At 44.3% G+C, this 22,398-nt stretch overlaps 1 protein-coding gene across 1 annotated transcript in view; it reads right to left on the bottom strand.

Moving 5' to 3' along the window:
- Positions 1-22,398, bottom strand: part of Efcab8 (EF-hand calcium binding domain 8) — a 59,950-nt gene that overhangs the window by 6,617 nt on the left and 30,935 nt on the right. Inside the window, 8 exon segments of the mRNA XM_050151240.1 lie at positions 800-968; positions 3,829-3,987; positions 4,489-4,710; positions 13,823-13,951; positions 15,275-15,481; positions 16,699-16,903; positions 20,280-20,350; positions 21,992-22,251. Of these exon segments, the coding sequence (XP_050007197.1) occupies positions 800-968; positions 3,829-3,987; positions 4,489-4,710; positions 13,823-13,951; positions 15,275-15,481; positions 16,699-16,903; positions 20,280-20,350; positions 21,992-22,251 (1,422 nt within the window).

Consider the following 22,398-nt stretch of genomic DNA (forward strand, 5'->3'; position numbering starts at 1 on the left):
GCTGGCTCAGTGGGTGAAGGCACTTTCCACCAAGCCTGGCCATCTGAGTTCCACTTCAGGGACAGAACAGGAGAAAACCCCCCTCCCACAGTTGACCTCTGACCTCAGCATGCATTCCATGGCATGTGCCTCTCCCAAAAAAGTAAAAAATTGTAAGATGCTGTAGGAAATCCTATAGCCAGCAGCCTTTAAGTTACCCGCCCACTGGGGTGTGGCCTCTTACACTATTTCTGCAGTGTAAAGTGTTTGCCCAGTCTCTTTTCTGGCTGGAGGATTCAGTTGCTGTTCTCCGTTCCAGCAGAGGATATTGATTTGTGAGTCCTACCCCTAATAAATAACCAACTATTATTCTCCATTCTGAGCTAGTGTGGGATTTCTTTTAAGTGCCCCTTTTCAGTAAAACACACACAGCAACAGCAAAGGCAGGGGTCGGAAGAGACTCTTGGGTGTCTGCTTCCCAATGTGGGCTATACAGACAGACAGAAGTACATACACTCTAGGAATTAAAGGTGGAACACTTTGAGTTCCCGAGCTTTTCTTCATTGTGCTTCTTTTCTTAAGAGAAAAGAACAGAACTTACCAGTTACACACTTTTCTAAAACTCACCAAGACAAGCAAAGCTGGGTGGGTGAGTGAAAGCCTGGAAAGAAAGCTGACGGATGAGTGGACAACAGGACAGATTCACATCTCGCAATATTCTCTGAGCAGCTGTAAGGCCCTTCTCCCCACGGGGCATAGGCCAGGGTGTGTTCTGTCAGGGACAAGGACAGGAGAGGCCATGCTTTGGCGGCACCCATACCTATGGCATCACCAGAGAGTTTCCAGACCTTGACGTCCCCGTCCAAGCCAGCACTGACAACCAGCTGGAAGATGTCCACGTACAGGATATCGGTCACGCTCTCCAGGTGGCTACTCCAGGTAATCAGAAGGGGTGGGGGAACCAGAGAAATGGTCTGGCCATCCACAACCTGTAGGGGGCAGTAGAGGGTGACTCACATCATCCTCTCACAAAGACAGCACCCTAGCACTTACCTAGGGCCCAGAGGAGCAGAGCCCAGGGAAGAGCACCTGGACACCAGCTAATGAACCACCTCTGGGCACTTCACATTAACTGGCTGCTGCTGACCTTTGGTAGGTCTCAGCACTTCTCTGGCTTCAAGAGCCCCTTTGTTAGAGCCTCACAGACTGTCTCATTGGAACCCACAACATTATATGCCATAGAACATGTTCACCACTTTACTGAGAAGAGGGAATCAAAGAAATTCAGAAATCAGCCTGAAGCCAGAGAGCTGGAAAGTGATGGGACAAGAATATAAGCCCACACATCTTCTAATTCTTCTCAACTGAGCACTAGGACAGACCGCATGGGGTGGCTGGTGACACAGGGGACATCACACTAGGAAAAACGGAAAAACGTGAGAGAAAATAACTCTCTATAGGTATGTGTGTATGTGTGTGAGTGTGTGTGTTTGTAAGAAAGGGGGTGCATATGTATATTCATGTTTGCCTGTGTTCGGCCCACATGTGTACATGTTCACATGCATGTATATGATACAGGTGGAGGCATGAAGTTGACCTCGGGTATCCTCCTTCATCTCTCAGGATCTCTTGTTGAACCCAGAGTTCGCCCATTCCAGCTGGTCTAGCTAGCCATCTTGCTCAGGGATCCCCCGTCTCTGACCCATGCCATGCCTGTTCAGCTGTTAGATGGGTTCTGGGATTCAAACCCCAGTCCCCACACTCGAGCAGCAAGTGCTACATCTATTGAGCCGTCTCCCCAGCCCCAACCATTTTTAAATCCAACAATACTGAGGAAGGAACGTTTATTCTATATGCTATAGTCAGGCATAGTAAGTCAGACTACTGCAAACCATAACCCAAGAGTGAAAGATATCAGTGAGCACAGAAGCCATGCTAAGCATGTAGGAACCCCTTGGGTATGAGAATAGTATCAGAAAGAGTGGTTCAAGCACAAACACAGTGGGCTGTCAAAAGAAAACTAACCATTATCACATCTGAAACTAAAATACACACTAAGAGGCTTGATTTTTTTTTTTTGTTTGCTTTGATTTGGGGGCATTGTTTGGTTTGGTTGGTTGGTTTCTGGTTTTGGTTTTTAGTTTTTTGAGACGGTCTCATAAGGCCTGCGCTGGCAGGCATAAAAGTTACTATCAAAGTAACCCTGGCCTCACAGAAAACTCTTGGAAGAGTTGTGCAGACCTGTCATTAGTGTTTTCAGTATTCAGTGGAATACACCAGCAAAGGCATCTGTGCCTCAGCATCCCTCTGGTACTGAAGATGTGGCAGGACTTCCCTTGTGTTCCTCACTCCATAATGCATCTTAGGAATCTTTCTAGAGCTGAATAGTAAGCCACAGGCTATGCTATTAATACAATCCTCTCAAGGGGAGAATTGCTGTGTTTTATTCTTAAAAGTGAATCCTACTAGCGAGTGCTATTTCACATGTGTGTTAGCATGTCTGAAAGGTACATTTCCAGAAGAGGAGAACTAGGTCAAAGGGTTCCATATATTTGCAATTTTGTTATCCATCTTGCAAACATAAGTATTTTGAGATGCAGTCTAGCTATGTATCTCAAACTGGCCTCAAAGTCACCATCCTCCTGCCTAAACCTAGGTTCTGGGATTACAGGTCTGCATTGCATGCTGGTTGCTCATATGCTGTCCACATGCACACTCATGTAAATCAGTACCAGAATAGCCAGAAATCCCTAACAGTGGCCACTTCAGGGAAGAATTGTGCTTCACACAGGACCAGGGCCTCTCTACATTGCCTGGGCACTTGTAAAACTTTCATATATGTATAATGAACACATAAAAAGTCATATGCATAACGAATGTATTTTAACATAAATACACAAATTAAACACAAATGTATAATCAGACCCACATAATGAGGTGTAATACTGTCAGCCTGACACCCTCAAGAGTTCTTCCAGCTGCTCCCCACCCCAACAAGAATTATCACTTCTGATAGGCAGGCTCAGTTTTTCTACAGTTATGCTCCATAGAAACAGAACAAACACATACAATGTACATGCTTTAGGGCCTGACTTGGCTTAATTTTCTGAAGAGTCACTGATTAGATTTTTTTGAGTCTACATTGTGGGTCCAACCAAGACTGATGAGTGTGTGGGTATTTCCAGTGTGGAGCCATTATCCATAGGAATTCTCTCAACCTTCTTCCCATGTTTTACACGAACTTCTGGGTATAAGCCTACAGTGGAACTGCCGGGTGGAAGGGCAGACATGCTCAGGTTAGGTAGCTATTGTCAAATAATCCCCCAAAGTAAATATACTAATCGCCAACGCTTGCCCAAGGTGGCTATTTCACCTGGTCTGCATCTCTGCAGACTCTGCTTGTGCCTTTTTGACTTCAGTCATCCTCGTGAGATGTAGTGACGTCACTCCACCGCTTCCATTTATTTTTTTCTTGGTAACTAAAGAAAAGATGCTTGATTTCATGAGGCCCTGGGGCCAACACCAATTACTTTGAACCATGTAAAAGTATTGACTACTTGAGAGAGTGTATAATATTTCAATTTTAAACTCAGGACACTAGGGTCCTACTGCAAAGATCAACATGCATGGGGATGGGATGGTGAATGTGTATCTGTGTGCATGTGTGATGAATACCTGTGGGCATACTTGGCCCTTGTCACCTGTGGTAATGATGACCTCTGACTAACAGGTTTTTCCACATAGGCCAGACATCATGAAGGGAGCATGAAGACTCATAATGTTCACTGAAAACCACAGTCCTGGCTCCTTAGTGGAACTTTCCCAAGCAACCCCCCACCATCTACCTACCTCCTTCTCTTTCTCTGGGATGTAGTGCAGGGAGCGGGCCTGGAGTTGTTTAGGAATTAAGAATCGGAACTTATTCTCCGCTTCAGTGGAGATCTTGACCCCGCTGGGTTGGAGTGGTCTCTGGCCAACAAATAAGCAGTACTCCTTGATGTCCCAGATCTAGGCACAGAGTGGGAGTCAGTGGCCCTGACCCCGACCACTGCAGAGCATGCTGTGGGTTCCTCCACGCTGCTCTGCTCTGAGCTTTGGGAGTGGCTTGTTCTTACACCTCTGAGGTAAATATTTACTCACTACAGAGGGGGCATAGGGTCTTCTAAACCAGACCCCTTAATTAGCAGGCAGAGAGGTTTTGAGTGACTTAGATGGACAAGGCACTCATGCCTCATGTCTCACCAAAGAGCACAAAATCAACTATGAGACAGTTGCTCACGGATGAGACACATGGCTGGCAGGTGCGGAAACTATGGGGCAACAGTGATGGATAGCAGGGTCCACTGGCGGGGGCAGCTTAAAGAGACCCCCAGCAGACTCCTAAGTAACTTACCTTGCTCCCACTACCTTCTCCAGTGACATCAGTACCAAACAGGAGTAGGAGGCAGACAAGGGCCACATGCAGCACAGAAATGGTCAAAGGCTGACCTGGCTCCAGTCCTTCCTCACCTTGATCATTCCTACACTGTCCCCTGTGATGAGGATCCAGTCGTTTTCATCGGTGGCCATGGCACCCACAACAATATCCCCATTCGCTTCAATGTCCACAGGGAACTTCCCCAGAAGACCTCCATTCCCGTGGATGGACCAGGCGTAGATGAAGCCATCAATGCAGCTGCTCAGCATGGCAGCTGTGTGTTGCAGACGAGGTCTGGTCTGCAGAAAAATGATCTGCACAAGAGAGTGGGCCTGGCTCAACAGTGGCCACTGTTACACATTATACATGACTTAGACAAACAACTACACCCAACTAGTGCCCCCCCCCCCCCGTCTCCTAACGTTCTCCTTTCTTCCTGAGGAATTGAGGGACAGCATACTAGTCTGTGAGTTATTTGAAGGCAGGGAATGGTATCTTTTTGATGCTGTTAATCACTGCCCTCAGTACCTAAGGGACTCCTGATTTCACAGTATAGGACCAGCAAATGCTAAATGAAAGAAGATACATGAGTTTGCCTCACTCATCAAGTTTTCCAAGCCCTATTACTCTCTCAGTGTGTCATGGAGAAATAACTCATTCTCTCAGCTGTAGTCACAGCGAAGAGTCTGTGTGAAAGTCAGAGGACAAGCACTTTAACCATGGAGTCGTCTCACCAGCTCAGCACCTTCAACTTTTTGTCTTACCTCAGAAACTAGCAATACCTTCTTACTATAGTGGGAACTTTATCAAGTCATCTAAGGAGAAACTTAGCTAAGAATAAGTTTCTAGCTGGGCATGGTGGCGCACCCCTTTAATCCCAGCACTTGGGAGGCAGAGACAGGCAGACCTCCATGAGTATTAAGTCAGCCTGGTCTACAGAATGATTCAGGACAGTCAGAGCTATATAGTGAGACCCTATCTCCAAGAAAGAAAAGGAAGGAAGGAAGGAAGGAAGGAAGGAAGGAAGGAAGGAAGGAAGGAAGGAAGGAAGGAAGGAAGGAAGGAGAGAAAGAATTAACTTCTAAAAAGAAGGTAATAGTAATTATTATTCTGAGCTGGCCTTTTTATGAAAAAATGGTTTATTTATTCTTTGACAATTCCATACATAAATATAGTGTATTTTGATCACATTCATACACATCCCAATTCCTCTCTCTTATGCTCCTCCCACTCCTTCTGGACTCCTTCTACTTCCGAACAAGCCTCCCTCCTACTTTTGTATTTTTTATAGGAAAACTATTTTATTAGAGTAGAGATGGAATTTCCACTTTAGATTTTCCTGACGTTATGCTTGAAAACTCTGATCTTTAATTACCCACAATAGAGGACAAGTAATCAATAATTTCCTTGAACAGCAATTCACAGTTTATATATATATATATATATATATTTCCTTTTTACAAGCTTCATACAGTCTTTTTCTTTTTTTGTCCTCAATAGCTAGAAACAACCTCCTCCAGCAGGACCCTGTTACTTTTTTATTGTTTTTATTGAGCTATTTATTTTTCTCTGCTCCCCTTCCCCTCCCCCTCCCCACCTACTCTCTCCCATGGTCCCCACACTTCTAATTCACTCAGATCTTGTCTTTTTCTATTTCCCATGTAGATTAGATCCATGCATGTCTCTCTTAGAGTCCTTATTGTTGTCTAGGTTCTCTGAGATTGTGAATTGTAGGCTGGTATTTCTTTGCTTTATGTCTAAAACCAACTTGTGAGTGCAAACATATATTTGTCTTTCTGGGTCTAGGTTACCTCACTCAGTTTGATGTTTCTAGATCCGTCCAGTTGCCTGAAAATTTCAAAATGTCATTATTTTTTTCCACTGTGTAGTACTCCATTATGTAAATGTACCACATTTTCTTTATCCATTCTTTGGTAGAGGGGCATGTAGGTTGTTTCCAGGTTACAGCTATTAAAAATAAAGCTGCTAGTTGAGCACATGTCCTTGTGGTATGATTGAGCATCCTTTAGGTATATACCCAACAGCAGCATTGCTGGGTCTTGAGGTAGGTTGTTTTCTAATTATCTGAGAAATTGTCATACTGATTTTCAAAACAGCTGTACCAGTTTGTATTCCCACCAGCAATGGAGGAGTATTTCCTTTACCCCACATTCTCTCCAACATAAGCTGTCATCTGTGTTTTTATCTTGGCCATTCTTACAGGTGTAAGATGGAATCTCAGGGTTGTTTTGATTTGCATTTCTCTGATGGTTAAGGATGTTGAGCATTTCCTTAAGTGTCTTTCAGCCATATTAGATTAATCTGTTGAGAGTTCTCTGTTTAGGTTGGTACTCCATTTTTCTTATTGGATTTTTGTTCTTTTGATGTCAAGTTTCTTGAGTTCTTTGTATATTTCGGAGATCAGACCTCTGTCTGATGTGGGGTTGGTAAAGATCTTTTCCCATTCTGTAGGCTACTGTTTTGTCTTGCTGATTGTGTCCTTTGCTTTACAGAAGCTTCTCAATTTCAGGAGGTCCCATTTAATAATTGTTTCTCTCAGTGTCTGTGCTACTGGGGTTATATTTAAGAAATGGTCTCATGCCAATGTATTCAAGTGTACTCCCCATTTTCTCTTCTATAAGGTTCAGTGTGTTTGGATTTATGTTAAGGTCTTTTTGATCCATTTGGACTTGAGTTTTGTGCATGATGATAGATATGGATCTATTTTCATTCTTCTACATGTTGATATCCAGTTATGACTGCACCCTTTGTTGAATATGCTCTTTTCTCCCATTTTATATGTTTTGTTTCTTTTTAAAAAATCAGGTGCTCATAGGTGTGTAGACTGGTATCCATTGGTCCTCCTGTGTGTGTTTATGCCAATGCCAGTCTGTTTTCAGTACTGTAGCTCTGTAGTAGAGTTTGAAGTTAGGGGTTGTGATGCCTCCAGAAGTTCCTTTATTGTACAGAATTGTTTTAGCTATCCTGGGTTTTTTTGCTTTTTCATATGAAGTTGATTATTGTTCTTTCAAGGTCTGTGAAGAATTTTGCTGGGATTTTGATGGGTACTGCATTGAATCTGTAGATTGCTTTTGATAAGCTGGCCATTTTTACCATGTTAATTCTACCTACCCAAGAGCACCGGAGATTTTTCCATTTTCTGGTGTCTTCTTCCGTTTATTTCTCAAAGGCTTGTTTTATTAGATTTACTCCAAGATATTTTATTTGTGGCTACATATTTTATTTGTGTTGTTTGTTGCTATTGTGAAGGGTGATGTTTCTCTGATTTCTTTCTCAGCCCGTTTATCATCTGTATAAAGGAGAGCTACTGATTTTTTTTGTTATTGTATCCCGCTACATTGCTGAAGGTGTTTATGAGTTGTAGAAGTTTCTTGGTAGAATTTTTGGGGTCACTTTTGTAAACTATCATATTATAAGCAAATAGTAAGAGTTTGACTTTTTTCTTTTCTGATTTGTATCTCCTTGATCTCCCTTTGTTGTCTTATTGCTCTAGCTAGAACTTCAAGTACTATATTAAATAGGTATGGAAAAGTGAACAACCTTGTCTTGTTCCTGATTTCAGTAGAATCGCTGTGAGTTTCTCTCCATTTAGTTTGATGTTGGCTGTTGACTTACTATATATTGTCTTTATTATATTTAGGTATGTTCCTTGTATCCCTGCTCTCTCAAAGACCTTTATCATGAAGGAATGTTGTATTTTGTTGAAGGCTTTTTCAGCATCTAATGAGATAATTATGCAGGTTTTTTTTTCAGTTTGTTTATATAGTGGATTACATTGACAGATTTTTCATATGTTGAAAAATATCCCTGCATCTCTGGGATGAAGCCTACTTAGTTAGTCATGGTGGTGGAAGATTTTTCTAATGTGTTCTTGGATTCTGTTTGCCAGTATTTTATTGATTATTTTGCATCAATGCTCATGAGTAAGATTGGTCTGTAATTCTCTTTCATGGTAGTATCTTTGTATGGTTTGGATATCAGGGTAATTGTAGCCTTGTAAAAAGAGTTTGGCAATGTTCCTTCTGTTTCTATTGTGTGGAATAATTTGAGGAGTATTGGTAATAGTTCTTCTTTGAAAATCTTGTAGAATTCTGCACTGAAACCATCTAATCCTAGGCTTTCTTTGGTTGGGAGACTTTTGATGACTTTCTATTTCTTTAGCAGTTATAGGTCTATTTAACTTGCTTATCTGATCTTGATTTAATTTTGGTAAGTGATATTTACCCAGAAAATTATTGATTTCCTTTAAGTTTTCCAATTTTGTGAAGTACAGATTTTCAAAGTATGACCTGATGATTCTCTGGATTTTCTCCATGTCTGTTGTTATGCCCCTTTTCATTTCTGATTTTGTTAATTTGGAAATTCTCTCCCTCTGCCTTTTAGTTAGTTTTAATAAAGGTTTGTCTATTTTGCTGATTTTCTTGAAGAACCAACTCTTTGTCTCATTCTTTGTATTGTTTTCTTTGTTTCTGTGTTGTAGATTTCAGCTCTCAATTTCATTTTTTCCTGCCATCTAGTCCTCCTGGGTGAGTTTGCTTCTTTTTGTTTTAGAGTTTTCAGATGTTCTGTTAACTCACTAGTGTGGAATTTTTCCAGCTACTTTATGTAGGCCTTGAGTGCTATGAACTTTCCTCTTAACACTGCTTTTATTGTATCCCATAAATTCAGGTATGTTGTGTGGTCCTTTTCATTGAGTTTTAGGAAGTCTTTAATTTCTTTCTTTACTTCTTTCATGACTCAATGGTGATTCAGGTGAGCACATGTGATTATGGGCTTTCTGAAATTAGTGTTGCTGTTGAATTCTAATTTTAAGCCATGGTGATCTGATAATGTTGCAAGGAGGGGCCCACTTGTTTGTCCTGGCCACCCAGCCCCCAAAAGAGCCCCAAAAGAGCCACACAGCAACTGTATTAATTAAATCACTACTTGTCCCATTCGCTCTAGTTTCTTATTGGCTAATTCTTACATTTTAATTTAACCCATTTTTATTAATCTGTGTATTGCCACATGGCAGTGGCTTACCAGGTAAAATTCCCAGCATCTGTCTCTCACAGATCCATGGAGTATCTCTTACTCTGCTTTATCGATAAGATATGTGGGTTATTCCAATTTTTTTATCTGTCGAAGTTTGCTTTATTACCTAATATGTGGTCAATTTTTAAGAAGATTTCATGAAGTGCTGAGAAGAAGATATATTCTTTTATGTTTGGGTGAAATGTTCTATAGATGTCTGTTAAGTCCATTTGAGTCATAACATCTGTTAGTTCCTTTATTTCTCTGTTAAGTTTCTGTCTGGCAGACCTGTCCAGTGGTGAGAATGGAGTGTTGAAGTTTCCCACTCTTAGTGTGTGGAGTTTAATGTATGATTTAAGCTTTAGAAGTGTTTCTTTTACATATGAGGGTGCTCCATATATTTGGGGCATAGATGTTCAGTATTGAGATTTCTTCTTGCTGGATTTTTCCTGTGACTAATATAAAATGTCCTTCTTTGTCTCTTTTGATTGATTTTAGTTTGAAGTCTATTTTGTTTCTTAGGTTAATTTGATTAACCCTTTACTCTGAGGTGATGTCTGTCTTTGAGGCTGAGGTGTGTTTCTTGTATGCAGCAGAAGGATGGATTCTGTTTTTGTATCCAATCTTGATGTGGGAGTGTCATATATCAATCTGTTGATTTCATTGGCTGAGCAATAAAGAAACTGCTGGCCCTGATAGGTTAAAAGATAGGTGGGCGGAATAAACAGGAGAGGATGCTGGGTGGAAGAGGAAGTGAGGTCAGACTCTGCTCTGCTCCCGGACAGACCAGACAACTCTGCTCTCTGGAGCTGAGACACCATGATGGACGGAGGCTAGAATCTTCCCGGTAAGCGCACCTTGGGGTGCTTACACACATCATTAGAAATGGGCTAGTCCAGGTGCGAGAATTAGCCTGTAAGGGCTAGAGTTCATGGGCCAAGCAGTTCTTAAATGAACACAGTTTGTGTGTTGTTATTTAGGGCATGAGCTAGCCAAGCGGCCGGGGTGTTTGGGACGCAACCCCGCCGCAGCTCCTATTTCAACACAATCTGTTAGTCTGTGTCTTTTTTATAGGTGAGTTGAGTTCGTTTGTATTAAGGGATATTAGTGACCAGTGACTGCTAGTTTCTGTTATTTTAGTTTTCATCCTTGGTAATGTTAGTGTGTGTGTTGTTCCCTTCTTTGGGATTTGCTTCTGTGAAACCATCTATTGTCTGTATCTTTGACCACTGAGTCTATTTCCTCTATCTTATCTTCAACGCTTGAGGTTCTCTCTTCAATCTCTTATATTCTGCTGTTTATGCTTGCATTTGTGGTTCCTGATCACTTTCCATTTCTAGAACTTCCTCAGTTTGTGTTTTCTTTATTGCCTCTATTTCAGTTTTCAAGTCTTAAATGTTTCTTTCACCTCTTTGGTTGCTTTTTCTTAGAGATTTGTTGATTTTTTTACAATTTTTTGCCTTTTCCTCCATTTCTTTGAGAGAATTTTTCATTTCCTCTTTAAGGGCCTCAAACATTCTCCTAAAGTTATTTTTAATGTCATTTTCTTCTGCTTTATCTGTATTGGGGCATTCAAGTCTTTCTGTTGTAGAGTCACTAGTTTTTGTTGGTGTCATGTTGCTCTTTGTGGTGTTGTATTCTTACCTTGTCTATCCAGCTTTTCTTCTGATAGGCATAGTTAGGGCTGTGCCTCTGGTGATCACTCTTCTCCCTCCTTCTCCTCTTCTTTCTCATTCTCATCCTCTTCTTCTATGAGGCTTGAGAAGGACTGGTATTGTAGTTCCTTAAATGCTGAGTAGAACTGACCATTGCCCTCAGATTCAGGGTCTAAAGAATTCCTGTTTCTTTTCATCCTGACACCTGGATCAACAGGATGAGGGTTGAACATCTTGTTTAGGACTTCCTAAACAAACAGGATACTCAAGAATTTTGGAGCTGGCCAGTAAATAACCTCACACTCATGGACTTGCAAGCAACCACAGTTCAACCCAATGGTTTATCTCTCCTTTTTCTTCTGAGACATTTCCCTGTGTACTTCTGGCTGGCTTGGAACTCACTAAGTAGACCAGGGTAACCTCAAACTCATAGAGATAAGCCTGCCTCTGGTGTAGGAGGTCCTTCTGTCTTTGTGTTGCTTTTATTGGTTAATAAAGAAACTGCTTTGAGCCTGATGATAGGGCAGAACTTAGGTAGGTGGGGAGATGGAACTGAATGCTGGGAGAAAGAAGGGCAGAGTAAGAGAGAAACCATGGATCCGCTGGAGACAGACACTGGAAATTTTGCCTGGTAAGCCACTGCCACATGGTGATACACAGATTAATAGAAATGGGTTAAATTAAGATGTAAAAATTCGCCAACAAGAAGTTAGAGTTAATGGACCAAGCAATGTTTTAATTAATATAGTTTCTGTATGATTATTTCAGTTCTGGGCAGAGGAGACGAACAAGCAGCCTCTGTCTCCTGAGAGCATCTGCTGCCACACCTGGCTTCAGTGGGCTCTCTTAACTAAGACAAGATGGAAATCAAGATGTCAAGCAAATAGAAGCCCAGCACATACAAGAATACTAGACTCCTATCTGAAAAGGCGGTTTTCAATACAAAACCAGTTAGAAGAGACAAAAAGCTCACTTTATATTACTATTAAATGGGATAGACTACCAAGAAAATATAATTACAAATATATAGCAACAAACACTGAGACACCTAATTTCCATAAAACAAATACTAATGTAAGAGGCAGACAGGTCTAGATATAATCAAAGCTCTCATCAAGACATAGAGTAAACAAAAAAAATCAACAAAGAAACTTCAGAGTTAATCTAAACCATAGCAGGAACCTAAAATATATTCCACCCAGCTGCTGTAGATCACATTTTAAGACATAAAGCAAGTCTTAACCAAGACCAAAAACACTCATTTACTTTTCATATCAGATCATAGTGGAATAAACATGCCAATCAATATCAAGAGAAAGGCTGGGCATGGTGTGTACAACCCAGCACTCAGCAAACAGACAAAGGTGGATGAGTTTAAGGTCAGACTGGTCTACATAGCAAGTTGCAGGCCAGTCTTTTGACTGTATTTATGCTCTACTGATAGCTTCTTTGCTATGCAGGAGCTTTTTAATTTTATGTAATCCCATTTATCAGTTCTTGGGGCTATTCCCCGTGCTGCAGGGCATTCATCTAGCCTCTGGGCACCTGGATGCATGTGCACATATAAACATGCAGACAAGCATATACACAGAAATAAAAATTAAATAATATTAAATTTTTAAAAGGTTAATGATCTAGGGCTGGGGATATAGTTCAGTTGGCAAAGTACCTACCAAGCATGCCTGAAACCCTGGGTTCATTCCTCAGCACTGAGGAAGCCAAATGGTGGAAACACCTTTAATCCCAGCACTTAAGAGGTAGAAGCAAGGGGATCTGAAGTTCAGGGTCATCCTCAGCTTGTGAGTTCTGTATCAGCCAGGTATACAGGTGTCTGAGTTAGAATCTCTGTTGCTGTGATAAAACACTACAGTCAAAAGCAACTTGGGGGGGGGCGGTTTATTTCAGCCTACACATCACAGTTAGGATGTTGATCATAGTGAGGGGTCCATACCAGAAAGGGGACAGTAGGAAGAAATGAGTACAGATGAACCAACTCAACTTGCACCCCACCACTGTTGTGGAATAATTAACTATGTGCAGATGTGTTACATTTGTTTATGTGGTGGAATATTACTTTAACTATGTAAGGGTTTGTTACGTTTGTTTCTGCTGCCTTTGTTAATGATGTAAAGATGTGTTACGTTTGTGTATGCTACTTTTCTTTAATTATGTCAAGATGTGTTGCTGTTTCACCTTCCCTGACTAAGGCACCTGATTAGTCTAATGAAGAGTTGAATGGCCAATAGCTAGGCAGAGAAAGGACAGGCAGGGCTGATTGGCAGAGAGAATAAGTAGGAGAAAAGTAAGACATACAGAAAGAAAAGAAAAAGAAAGAAAGAAAGAAAGAAAGAAAGAAAGAAAGAAAGAAAGAAAGGTAAAAATCCCTGAGGCAAAAGGTAAATAAAGAGAAACAGGTTAATTTAAGTTAAAGATACCAGAAACGCGTCTAAGCTAGGATGAGCATTTATAAGTAACAAGAAGTCTCCATGTCATTATTTGGAACTGGTTGGTGGCCCGAAAAAGAAAACCTGTTACACACTACAAAACACCATCCCAGCCAAAGAGAGAGACTTCCAACAGTGTGTTCTAGAAAAAAAAAAAAAAAAAAACACTTCTCTCACAGTCCCACCCCTGCTCAAACACTAGCAGATGGCTCTGGAATTCCAAATCCACCAGGTCCAAGACACACCCACCCCTGCCCAGCCCAGCTCCCACTCCCCCACGGAACACAGCTCACCTTCTCCACTGACACGTTCTGATGCAGCAGTCTCTTCTTCCAGAACTCCTCCTTTTCCTTTTCAGAGTCGCTGTGAAGAGGTTTGTGAACCGATGGTTTATTGCGGAGCATGTTAGACAGCTTGGACTTCTGAGCTCTGGAAGATGTCTGAAAGTAAAACATTGCCTCCTGAACCCTCCTACAGACCACGGAGAAAAAGAGCAGTCATGGGGCCTCACCCTGAAAAAGACCAGTGGGGTACCTACTTGGACCTTAGGATACTCTGAGACTGAGAGGTTTCTATTTTAAGAAACCAGCAATTTTGCTCTGTAGGACAGAGACTTGAGTCACCTTCAGGGTCGATCCTTCCTTTGTCCTGTGAGGCTAAAGGGGTCTAACACCCATTCTTCTCAAGATATGAGTGCAGAGGCCTAAACTGCTCAGCCAAAGATGGCCCATGTCTGACAGTAAAGTAGGCTCATCTTATAGCACCCCAAAGTGCCTGAACCTCACGGTACCATGATTGTGAGCACCTCACAGCGCAGTGTACCTCACAGGGCTCTCTCTCACAGCAGAACATGATCTTGGCAGACCCTACTGGAGCTGACCTACAGTACCCCATGCCTGGGCGTGGGACTGGAGCTGCCCAGTGCTGCCCCCACACCTGGGAATTGGGAAGCTAATGACTCTCATTCAAGCCTCAGGTCTCAGAAATCAGAACTGGGCTGCAGGAGCAACCGGATTGTTTCCTCACCCCTCTGCAATCTCCTGTACACAGTGTTGGAGCACTATCATCCCTCCTACAAGACCAAGGTCAATTACCCTCCTTCAGACCTTGCTCCCTTCCCACACCCTACAAACCAGAGCTGTCAAATCAATCCTGAGTCTTCAGGGCCTGGAGTTAAAGTCCATCTTACTGCATCTTCCCCTTTTGCATTGTGGCTCAGGCTTTGGAGAGGTGGCACTTGGTGCCCTGAACAGCTCACTCCTGGGTCAGGGCCAGGGCCAGGGCTGGGGCCAAGAGACTCCATCTTTAAGAACTGAAGCCATAGACCATGTTCTAACATCCAATTTAGGCTTTTAGAATCCTGCTCCCTATAGGTTCTATTCATAAACTTTCGGCTCTCAGACCAGGTCTGGAGATGCACTAGGTAAAAATGATTCCCAGGCTTGAGTGAGCAGAGTTTGTTAGCTACAGCATGATCAGAATAGAAAGGCAGTGGGTGGTGCAGTGCACACCTTTAAACCCAGCACTTGGGATGCAGAGGAAGGCAGATCTCTGAGTTTGAGGCCATCCTGGTCTACAAAGCGAGTTCTAGGACAGCCAGGACTGTTACACAGAGAAACCCTGTCTAAAAATGGACCCTGTCCCCTGCCCTCCTACACACACACACACACACACACACACACACACAACATGCTCAGAACATGTGAGCTGGACAATTGGAGCAGGAGGGATGGCCTCACTCCCACCTGCTGAGACATATTCTTCTCTTGGTCCATGTCTCTCTGACGTTTCTCTTGGTCCGTGTCTCTCCGTTTCATCACTGGAGGAGCTGACATCAATCTCCGCCTCGCAGTAAAGCCAGTGAACTTTGTGAGAGGCTTGTGTGCCCACTTTTGCTCCTTACTGACTGGGGAGATTTGGGTGTCGTCCATGCACTCCTCTGCATCCTTTACCTGTGCCGAGAGAGAGGAGAGAGGGCAGCTTCAGAAACTCCCCCACAAGTGGGAAGCTCAGGATCTCCTCAGCCCAGTGCCAACGTCACTGGCCCTCTAGGAAACACAGCATAGCATTACTTCCTAGAAACTTCGGGCCTTGACAGGTCTCAGACCAAGGCTTATAAACCCACCCCTGGACCTACTGATAATACCCTAGGCAGGACACAGCTCCTGAGAGGAACTGGGTTTCCCCATGTATAAAAATGGACAGTGGTTTCCAAATATTGACTTAGTCACACAAAGCCAAGTACAAACTAGATAAAACTCTGAGCTGTCTTGGAGGATGTAGTACCTACCCATCAGCACACTGGCAAGGAGGTGACCTCTATCCGCTGGAGGAGGTGACCTCTAGCACCAGTCCAGCTTTAGGTTGCCACAGTGTAGCAATTTAGAGACTGCTTGTTTACACCTCTCTCATGAGCCTGGAGCGTGTTGTATGACACCATTGCCCAAGTGGGGAAGATGTGGGCAGGACCTACTGCCAACCTGATAGGACTGGGAAGGGCCTAGAAGAGTAAAACCGTATCTGGGTGCATCTGTGAAGGTGTTCTCAAGGAGAAAACAAAGGGGGAAGATCCACCCTGAATGTGGGCCCAGCTGGAACAAAAGAGGAAGACCATTTCTCTGGTACCCCTGTCTCTGCTTCCTAGTGGCCCAGATGTGAGCTACTCCAGCTGACCTGGCCCTCCTGCCATGGCAGACTTGGAATCTGAAACTGTGAGCCCTTTTAGGCTGCTTCTGCCGGGTGTTTTGTTACTGCAGCGAAGAGGTAATGGTGGGCTGTCTTCAGGAGGAAGTAATCTGTTGAAAAGGACTGAAAAATACAACCTAGCACCCCAGGCCCTAGAGTCAACTGTCATGGTCTAGATCCACCCCTTCTTGGTGGTAGACCTTGAGAAAGGTGGCTGACCTCTTAGTGCCTCTGTACCCTGAGAAAGGTGACTAGCCTCCTCGTGCCTCTGTTTTCTGTCACATGGAGATGTTCAAAGGAGCTACCTACTATCTACTATCCTAGCTACCAGCCACCCCACACACACCCCAGTATGTCTCCATCTCTCCCTCTGCTCCCAAGATGCTCTCTCTGCCCTCCCTTATTCTGGCCCATAGCCCAGACAGAAATGAAAGGATTGGAGTGAAAGCTACCTGGGAAACTGGGAAAGCACGGGGCGCTATACCTTCTTCGGCGGTAAAGGCAAGGGGCTCTCGGAGGCATTGAAACTCAAGATGGGCTTCAACATGCTGACATTCCAGAAGAGGATGTCCCCATTGTAGGCAGCGGTCCCAAGGAACTGGTTCTGATACTTGGCCATGCTCAGGACATCCTCCGTGTGGTAGGTCTGCCAGTGGTAGCAGGAGAGTATCAGCTCGGTCTTCTGGAACCTGTGCACATGGCCAGGGGCAAGAAGGGCAAGAGCTCACAGGCTGCAATACTTTGGGGAAATCACAGCCTTTAGGATTCAGAAGCCAACTCAGAGTGGCATTGTCTTGGGGATCCGGGAGCTTGTTTAAAATCCCTACTGATCTAGGTACCCACTATATGTCAAGCATAAAGGCTCTGCTCTTGGGGTTTACAAATAATGAATCTTCATTATCCCCTGAGTAAAGATTCAGGTTTAAACAAGAGGAAATGATAGCTGTGACCAGGCCTCCTGTAACAGAAGGGAACTTGTACATGTTGGTCCTTCCTCCTGAAATGTGTGTCCCATTCCAGGTACTTCCCTGGTACTCCCTCCAGCTCATAGCTCACCCTGGGCCTCCTTGACTAAGCTGTTCTTGACCACTCCCCAATATTAAGGATTCTGCTCCTCCACAGGAAGCCTGCTCTTTCCCCCACAGCAGTCAACATGCTTTATAAAGCAAATTGTTGCATTATCTAATAGAGACTGAGTGTGTACACATACTCAAAATTCCTGTGTTAGAATCTAATAATCCTCAAGTGGGGGAATGGACCTTGGGGAGGACATCTGGTCAAGAAGGCAGAAGCTTTGTTGATGGTATGATAAAGAGACCAAAGAGATTCTCCACCCTTCCCATCCACAGAGACCACAGCAAGACGACCCTTTATAAAAAAAGGGAAAGGGACCCGCAAGATTCCACAATGCTTTTGCCGAGGGCCTTTTAGCTTTTTTAAGTGCAAGAAATAAACCTCCACTGTTTATAAGTCACCCGCTCCGTGGCGTTACACTGGGGCAGCCTACATGGCTAAGGTAGAAACTACAGAGAGTGAGGCGCTGCCATGACAGGTAACAAAACTATGCAGGTGACTTTGGAGGTGACAGATGGATAGAGGTTGGAAGAATTCTAATGCACATTCCAGGAAAAGCCTACAGCGCCACATATAGGTCATCAAGGATGGTTCCAGTGAGGGCATAGGAGGCTCAGGTGAAGGCATAGAAAAGGGGAGAGCTATAAAGAAAGCCATGCTGGGGATGTAGCTCAGCTGACAGAGTACCCGCCTAGCATGTGTGAAGCCCTGGGTTTGATCCCAAGCACCGAATAAATCAGACCTGGTGGTGACGGCTGCAATCCCACCGCCAGAGAGGCAAGAGGATCGGAACCTCAAAGTCATCTATATAGGGAGTTCAAGGCCAGTTGGGGCTTCAGGAGAGAGAGGGAAACAGAGAGCGAGACAGAGAAAGGCGGGGGGAGAGCTGGAGATGGAACCCCGGCTCAGCATGCACTCTTCCAGCCCCATCTATTTAAAGATGACCTAAGCCATCCTAAGCTGCTGGGAACAAAATGGATGATAATGACCACTATGATATCTCAAGTAGAAATGAGGAACATGCTACTGGAAACCGGAGGCAAAGCCATCCTGGGTACAAAGTGACAGAGAACTTGGCTGTATTGTGTTCACATTCTAGTGCTGTAGCAAGTAGAGCTTGCAAGCCGTAAGACTGGGTATTTATGTGGCTGGGGAAATTCCTAAGAAAGACATTCAAAGGTGTAGATAGTTCCCTCCTGTTTATAGTAAAATTCTAGAAGAGAGAAATAATTTTAAAATAGAGATGTTGAGCAAAGGGGAACAAAATCTGGGGTTGTGCTCAATGGCAGAGCATTTATGAGGCCATGGTTCGGTTCATAGTACCAAAATGGGATGGGGGTCAGAACTTAAGGTCTAAAACCTTCTCATCTCAGCCCTTATCTATTGGAAGGAAAGATGAGCCTATGGGGTGTGGTAAGGACTGTGAGAATACTATGGGTCAGCCACGTGACAGAAGCTGTGTGCTAAGCTCTAAGACAATGGACAAATGACTCTAAGAGCAATTCAGGCATTTGAACTGTCCTTCCTATTGCACAAGGGTTTCAGAAAAGAGACCACCAGTCCAAGTTAGACCTCAGTACCCCTTATATTGAACACCTCACTTCATAGTCTCTCATTTCACACTCTGGTATCATGTCTTTTAGCCAAGCCAGGCATAGTTCCTGAAGACAATAGTATGATACAAGCTATACCAATAGAGATAGGAAAGCTTGGCTACATCCATCATCTAGATTCCAGTGGGCAGAGCCATGGATTCAGGACTACTGTCCCAGACAGGCACAGACCCATGCAGGGAATAAAACCATCACAGATACATGGCCTGGACCCAGGGTCACCATGAGGGTATAGCGTCCCAAAACTGCGGAAGCAGGTTATCTAAAGGTTTACATATTCAGCCCCTGCAAAACAGAACACCTCCATCTCGGGAGCCTCGGAGGCAAGAAAGAGGATTATGTTGGTGTCCTAAGATAACTCAGTGGATAAAGGCACTGCTGCCAAGGAACCCACATGGTAGAAGTAACAGAGTGACTCCCACAAGTTATCCTCTGACTTCTGCCTATATGCCATGACGCCTGTACTAGATAGACAGACAGACAGACAGACAGACGATTGAATGATAGATGTGAAATTTGTTCCAATGAGTTTTAGACTCATTTGGGTTCTGCAGCTCATTTCTTCCCTCCTGCATTCGTTCATCTGTCCTGTGTCTATCTCACTGCTGGACTTCGGAAGTGCATAAAAAGTCCATGTCACGTGTTTAGAGCCAAGGGAGAATTTGTCTCGGGATAAGTGGTACACTGGTGGATCTCATCCATACGTGACTTAAATATTTAGATGAGACTTTGGGCATAGACATTTCAGTTGATGCTAACCAAATAAAACCCTCAGTGCCACCCTCAGTTCCCACCACTAGTTGGTGGCCTTGTCGCTCCGCCTTAGTTCTGTTTCTTGGGAAAGGCTTCAGCTCTGAGATAATTGTGTAGCTCAACCATTTCAGGGACCAGTGTGAGCACATTAGGAGGTCAAGCCTTTACAAGGTGGTGTGGTCATGTGTGTGGAGCCCTCGATGGTGGGATTATAGCCCTCAACCCTTCTGTCAGGTAAGTTCATAGGAAGGAAAGCTTTCTAGGAGCCAGGAAGCAGGCCTTCACCAGAAGCCAAACTGTCTAGCGCCTTGGACTTAGACTACCCAGCTTCTAGGACTGTGGGAAATAAATCCCTGTGTCTTGTAAGCTGCCAGTCAATGGCATCTTGTTATAAGAGACTGAAGTGATTCCTCCAGGGAATGAGAAGCTACATGGGGGCAGAGACTGTCACTTTTTCCATGACCATCACCAGCAGAAGGCACCTTACTTCATGCTGCGTAGATGCACAGGGGGAGCAATGACTTGTTCACCATGGGTGCCCTGCTAGCTACTGCAGCTGCTGGGAAAGCTCAGGAAGAGAAAAGCCCAAAATAAGGAAAGCCTCCCACTCACACTTGGTGCTCACGTGAAATTGGTGATTCTCTTACTCCACCCTGTCACGTAGAATGCTTTGTTCATGTGGACAATTCCACTAATCTGTTGGAGATAAAGAAAACAGAGCGCTAGACTCCTCAGAGAGAATGCCTTTGGGTCCCTGATGCTTTCCTAAATGTACCCACCAGAAAGTCAAAACTCAGTGAAGGCGAGAATTCCAAGTCAATGCCACATCAAGCTTTCAGAGTGCCTGCGAATTACCTAACTGAAGGGAGCCAGAGACCATCAAACCTGATGTGTCTGAAAGAAGCAGATAATGTGGGTACCCATGTTCATTTTACAGAAGAGATAACTGGGCAACATGTGACCTGGCTATGGTCCAAATACTGCTGAGAGATCTAGACCAGTACTCAACCCCTTGTTCTGTGTATGTGCGTGTGCGTATGTGTGTGTGTGTGTGTGTAAATGGAGGCCTGACCAACCTCCACTGTAGTTTCTCAGTTAGCACCCACTTTGTTTGAAGGGAAGGACTGTCTAACTGAGAACTGTAGCTCATCCATTAGACTAGTCTGACAGACAGCAAACTTCGGGGATCCGCCTATCTCCTCCTGCCCAGTATTGGGATTAGAAGCCCATGCCACCACCCCCAGTTTCCTATGTGGATATGGGGGATCAAACTCTTCCACAACTGAGCTCTCTCCGACACCCTCACATCTGGCTCCTTCCGCCCAGGTTAAAGGAAGGGGGGGGGGGTCAAGTTCCAAAGCGGCACTTACAGTTGACTCCAATCTATGCTATATCCGTGGGCTGTTTCTAGAGCCCCAGCAAGTACTTTCTGTCTCGGGCTGTCTAAATGTTCAGAAATGAGCTAACCTGGGCTACAGGAGGATTTCTGGTGGTTAGACAAAAGCCAAAAGTCCTCAGGAACTTGCAAAACCATTTCCCATCTTCCAAAAAGAGACATTTCCCTTACCTCTGGCAGAAGAGCAATATGAGTACCTGTAGCATCTGTCAACATATCAGATGCTGCCTCCAGGCTCCCCCAGTATCTCAAGTACTTGTTATACATTTCAAAGTCCATGCTCTGCTCACATCCTAGCCCTCCTTGCTGCTCCAGGCTTCCCTCCTCCCAGAACCCCATTCGCTGTCTATGTACCAGCAACTTTCCCCTGCCTCCACTGTTCTCACGACATCCTCTTTCTCTTACTCTCCAGCTATGCTCTGTGCTCTATCTCTTGCTACCTCGTTATCTCTGCTGTTCTCTCCTGCTTCCCTAGCCCTGACCATGTCCAGTCTGCAGGCCGTGTTCAGTCCACTTCTTTCTCTCTCTGCTCCGGACTCGGTGCTCCTGGCTGTTCTCTCTCACACATTTATAATAAAAGCCTTAACCATATCCTGGACCCATCATGTCAGCCGTTTCTTTACTGTATCCTCACATGCACTTTCAGATAGGAATGAGCACAGGAGCCTCCGCATCAAACACCCACCCACCGCTAAAAACATACCCCAAAGCTCGAAGGTGTGGAAGAACGATATGTCCTTGCACATTTTAAATGCAGCTGGCATCTCTGGAACCCTCCCTAGAGACACTGCCTAACTTTTTTTCATGCAGGAGGGCCCAAGGGCTCAGGCAAGTTTGAAGGCATGCAGTATCACCATGCTGTACAGCCTCTTAGACACACAGAAAACTACATCCTAGAGCTCCCCGGAACCTGCTGGCTCCACCTGACGGGCCGCACTGACCTCCACTTCGTCGTCGCTGGGGAAGGTCAATAGGCACTCCCCAGTGTTGTAATTCCACATCTGCATTATGCCATCACGCAAGCCCGTGAGCAGACACCGCTCCGACTCATCCAGGGCCATGGCAGTCAGCTCACTGTGCTGGGCAGTAGACACAAGGAACTCCATCCTCTTCTTACCCGTGGTGATGTCCCACACACTCACTGTGCCCTGTAGGCAGCCACTCACCACCTGTAAGTGGAGCACACAGGTGCCCCAACTCACTGCAGGGCAGTCCCAAGTATATCATGGCACCCCTCCCTTCCACAACCCCACCCTGGCAACCTGTGCAGCACAGGCAATGCCTTAAAATAGACCTTCCTGGACTCTGTGTCAAATGCTACTACTCTTTTTTTTTTTTTTTTTTTTTT

This window comes from Alexandromys fortis, unplaced genomic scaffold, assembly GCF_014885135.2.
Source record: "Alexandromys fortis isolate MF-2015 unplaced genomic scaffold, M_Fortis_MF-2015_v1.1 scaffold_27, whole genome shotgun sequence".
NCBI classification, from domain to species: domain Eukaryota; kingdom Metazoa; phylum Chordata; class Mammalia; order Rodentia; family Cricetidae; genus Alexandromys; species Alexandromys fortis.